Source organism: Arachis hypogaea, chromosome 6, assembly GCF_003086295.3.
Source record: "Arachis hypogaea cultivar Tifrunner chromosome 6, arahy.Tifrunner.gnm2.J5K5, whole genome shotgun sequence".
Lineage (NCBI taxonomy): Eukaryota > Viridiplantae > Streptophyta > Magnoliopsida > Fabales > Fabaceae > Arachis > Arachis hypogaea.
The window spans coordinates 13,648,183-13,652,901 of NC_092041.1; the positions used below are offsets into that span (position 1 = coordinate 13,648,183).

Here is a 4,719-nt window from a genome sequence, read left to right on the forward strand (position 1 = left end):
ATCTTTTAAATGTTCAATAAAGTAAAATATAGATATAATTTCTCAAAAAAAAAAAGTCTCAATAAAATTGAAACAATTGGATGTGTGGAATAGATTGATAAAAGTGGTATGGATATCTTGTCCTTTAATTAATAATTTATATTCAAACTATAAAAGAAAAATAGTTTCAGTTGGGTTAAATTTAGTTAGTGAGGTGTTTAATCCTTATTATGAATAAACAATGAAATGATCAACTTGAAGAATGATTATTTATGGTGCTGTAAGTTATTAAATTATATTAAGCATGTAAGGATGATGAGACAAAAAAAACAACGTTTCCGAAAATTTATAATTTGTAATATTAGTAAAATTTAGAACCAGCTGTACAACAACCAAATAGTGTGTGTACTATATATATAACCCCCTAAGACAACAATCACTTGAATCCAAAATTGTGAGTTTAGATCGAGTAATAAGTATTGACATCACAATGTCAATTATTAATTCATTAGTTTTGTATAAAAAATAAATCTACGATGTTTATATGTTAGTAGAATTTAGAATTTTAGATCCCAAATTTTGAATCTAAGCACCATTATTATTAAACAAAGATTCACAAACAAACCTTTACTTTCATATAAAATTAATAGTTAAAAATTATTAAATAATATATTAAATTATTTAATAATTTTTAAATATTAATTTCACATACAAATAAACATAAACAAATATGTTTTGAGTTTTCACTTTATTATTATTGTGAAGTTATAATATTATTAGAAGAAAATATCAGTTAATCTTTTTTATATGAAAATAAAATGAGTGATTTATTCAAATATTATAATTTTTTATGTTTTTTAACATTATAAAAAATACACATATTAAAAAATCTGATTTTTGTATCTCAAATGTGTGACATTTTTATATAGAAATCCGACAGTACAATTTTAAAAATTCAAAAATTTGATTTTTATACTTTAAAAATTGGATGGTTCACTATCCATACCTACTGAAAATTGGAGGATCCAATTTTTTTTATCTCAAATTAAACGAGGTTACATTTGAAATTAACATTCTAATAATGCATAATTTATAAAATAAAAATATTATTTATACATTAAAATCAGTCATTAATATATTTATATATAAATACATATATGGTTTAATTTATTTTTAATATGTATTTATATTTTAGTATGTATTTTATACTAATAGTTGACTCTCCTAGTTAATTTTAGTATATAGGTAACATAACTCTTCATAAAAATACCATTATTAAAAAAAAAAGGGTGGAAATTTCCCTCCATTTAAAGGTTATTTTCCTTGTGTGTGTGGCTCTATATACTCTGCAACCGAGCGTGTTGTCTCCAAGGCTTAATAGACACTTACATACCTCAGTTGATTATTATGAGGCGCTACAAGAGAGTTGTTGTTGCTTCTTAAGCGTATTGTATTCACAGTAGACATGGCTGGAAGTAATGAAGTCAACCTGAATGAGTCTAGGGTGAGCATTCAGCAATAAACATAACATTAATACTCTCAAATTTTCCATTCTTATTATAAAGTTGTTCTTGTTTGATTTGCAGAGTGTTGTTCCGTTGAACACGTGGGTTCTGATATCGAATTTCAAGCTAGCTTACAATCTGTTAAGGAGAGCAGATGGAACTTTCAACAGGGAATTAGCAGAGTTTCTTGACCGCAAAGTTCCATCCAATTCCATCCCCGTCCACGGCGTCTGGTCCTTCGATCATATCGATCAGAGAACCCCCGGCCTATTCTACCGTCTATACCTTCAGGACTCTCATCAACGGAGATGTGCCGGCGCCACCGTAATCCCCGACATGGACAAGCCTCTCAGCACCACCGATATCGTCCCCGTCATAATCTTCTTCCACGGTGGAAGCTTCTCTCATTCCTCCGCCAACAGCGCAATCTACGACACTTTCTGCCGCCGTCTCGTCAATGTAAGCAATTCCGTCGTTGTCTCCGTCAACTACCGCCGTTCACCGGAGCATCGCTTTCCCTGCGCCTACGAGGACGGCTGGACCGCCCTGGAGTGGGTCAGATCGAGAAAATGGCTCCGGAGCGGAAGATCCGAATCGGAATCGGAATCAAAGGTTTATGTATACATGGCGGGTGACAGTTCCGGTGGAAACATAGTTCACCACGTGGCGGTGAGAGCGGCGGAGGAAGGAATCGAGGTTCTCGGTAACATCCTTCTTCATCCACTGTTCGGTGGAGAGAAGAGGACTGAGTCAGAGATAAGGCTTGATGGAAAGTATTTCGTGAAGCTTCAAGATCGAGATTGGTATTGGCGGGCTTTTCTTCCTGAAGGAGAAGATAGAGACCACCCTGCTTGTAACCCGTTTGGGCCAAGGGGTAGGTCCCTTAAGGGCCTAAGCTCATTCCCTAAGACTCTTGTTTGTGTTGCTGGTTTGGATCTTCTCCAAGATTGGCAATTGGCTTATGCCAATTCCCTTAGGTCCTTTTCTCACCATGTCAATCTTCTTTACCTTAAGGATGCCACCATTGGTTTCTACTTCTTGCCAAACAATGATCATTTCTCTTCTCTCATGGATCAGATCAACAACTTCGTTAACCCTAACTGTTAATAATATACACTACTCTTTATCTTATCTTATCTTATCCAATCTTATTCTCATTTTTCTTATACTTGTTGTGTGTTTATCGAGCGGGAGGGAGTCATGTCCCACTCGAATATACAATAAGTAATAGAAAAAATGAGCCAATTTTTCTTGTTATTACTTAACTTTACCTATAGGAACGGCATACATAACAACAGGTTTGACATTTTTCATTTAGGGTACTCTCTATATATTGTTACTGTGTTGTCTCCTATTTTGTAGTAATGGTGTGTAGTTATGAAATTGTGTTGCTTCTTTTTATTCTTATTGTCATATAGAAGTGGCCAATTTGAGAGTCTTGTGTAATTGGTATACTGCAGCTTCTTGTTCTGTCTAGTCATGTCTTTTGAAGGGGTAGAAACTAGAAACCACTCTCAGTTTTATTCACCTCATATTTTAGTTAGTTTTCACCTTAGTAGTAAGAGAGGTTATGGATTCTATTGTAGCATGTACTAATTACTGATATGGTTATGTATTTATTTTTCTTTTTTATTTATGTCTATGTCTATGGTGCTTGTATTGAGTGCTTCAATATAATTTTACTTTGGTGCATGCTCTATGCAGTTATTTAGGGATATTGGCTTAGCTATTGCGACAAAAGACAAAAGACAAAAGATTAAAAACAAAGGGGCTATGATAAAGTCTAGTGTAAAACAACTTCTGGGTGGGTTGTGTCAATTTGACCAGAAAAAAGAAAAGTAAAAAAGAAATAAAAAGAAATTTACCCTTCTGTCTGTCCGAAAGGGTCATTTACCTTTTTTCATAATTAATCACCAAAAATCTAAAGTAGCATCCGAATCATAATCATAAGCAACATTATAGCATACAAGTTAGTGGTTAATAAAAAATTCTTAATCACATAAATCTAATTGAACGAACATGTAATAAGTTTTATTTGTTGACTAATAATATGTTTTAGAAAGCTAATTAGAATTGAAGATGATGATGATCTTGGTCATAGCAATAAGGCAAAGGGCATGAGTTGAGAGTTGAGAGTTGAGACCTACGAAAAAGGTTTCGCGCATGGAATGATTGGATTAGGCAGGAGCTTGATTGATTCATGGATTTCGCCATCTTTCAACATCAATCTGATAAATTCTTGTCCTCTCCTTATTAGGGTGTGTTTGGAGAGTAGGAAAACAACAAAAATGAGAATTTGGCACTGCTTTCATGGGGGGAACCCATTTTCCTACACTAGTGGTTGGGATTTTTGGACTTATTCACAGGGACCACTTTTGGAAAACCCACGACCCATTTACTCCAATTAAATAAACTCATCTTTATTTATTTCACACTTGAGCTAGCCTCAATCATCATAAATTATTAAGTTTCAAATAAATGTAACAGGAATATATATTATTTTTTTATTTCTCAAAGTATTTTTTAACTTGACCAGTGAAGAATTAAACTACCACAAGTTTAAATTTTATTTAAATATTTGACGTTGATCAATAAATTTTTACATATATAAAATAATATTTAAATTTATGATATTTATTTAAATAGATGAGCGAACTAATTATTTGACTAATTCAAATTGTTTAGAAAAATAATATATTATCTTATTTATAAAATTTAATTTTAATATACTGATAGTATAAAATATTTTATATAATTTTTAATTATATTTATTTTTTTGAATAATTATTTATATATTGTTATATTATTAGATGCACAAATAAAACTAAATTATATTTAAAGTGAATCAAAATCAAACTCATATTTATATAAATAAAAGTTTTCACATATGACAGGTTTTTATTTGGGTATTAAAAGGTTACAAAATACGACACTACACCCATCAATTATTTGTTCGAATTATAAAGTACTTATTGTTTTTTTTTTAGAAAATCAAAATAGCTATACAAATATCAATTTTTGTAAGAAAAGAAAAGAGAAGATTAAAAACCCTTTTGGGTTTGCTTTAATTAAAGTGTTTAATGCTACTCACCAAGTGGTAGAAACAGCTAAGCTTGGACAAGGACATGGAACCCTGTCTTTTGTTGACTTCTTTTTTTTTTTTTTTTCTTTAAAAAAAAGAAAAATTGTTTACTGGTGTGAAATTTCTTTTTTCGTGTTCAGAATAATCTTGTTT

At 31.4% G+C, this 4,719-nt stretch overlaps 1 protein-coding gene across 1 annotated transcript; it reads left to right on the forward strand.

The window, feature by feature from the left end:
- The first annotated feature begins 421 nt into the window (after nucleotides 1–421).
- On the forward strand, nucleotides 422–3,176 carry LOC112696153 (gibberellin receptor GID1B). Its single transcript, XM_025748767.3, has 2 exons — nucleotides 422–1,483; nucleotides 1,566–3,176. The coding sequence occupies exons 1-2, from the start codon at nucleotides 1,445–1,447 to the stop codon at nucleotides 2,589–2,591; spliced, it is 1,065 nt and encodes a 354-aa protein (XP_025604552.1). The 5' UTR covers nucleotides 422–1,444; the 3' UTR covers nucleotides 2,592–3,176.
- The last annotated feature ends 1,543 nt before the right edge of the window (nucleotides 3,177–4,719 follow it).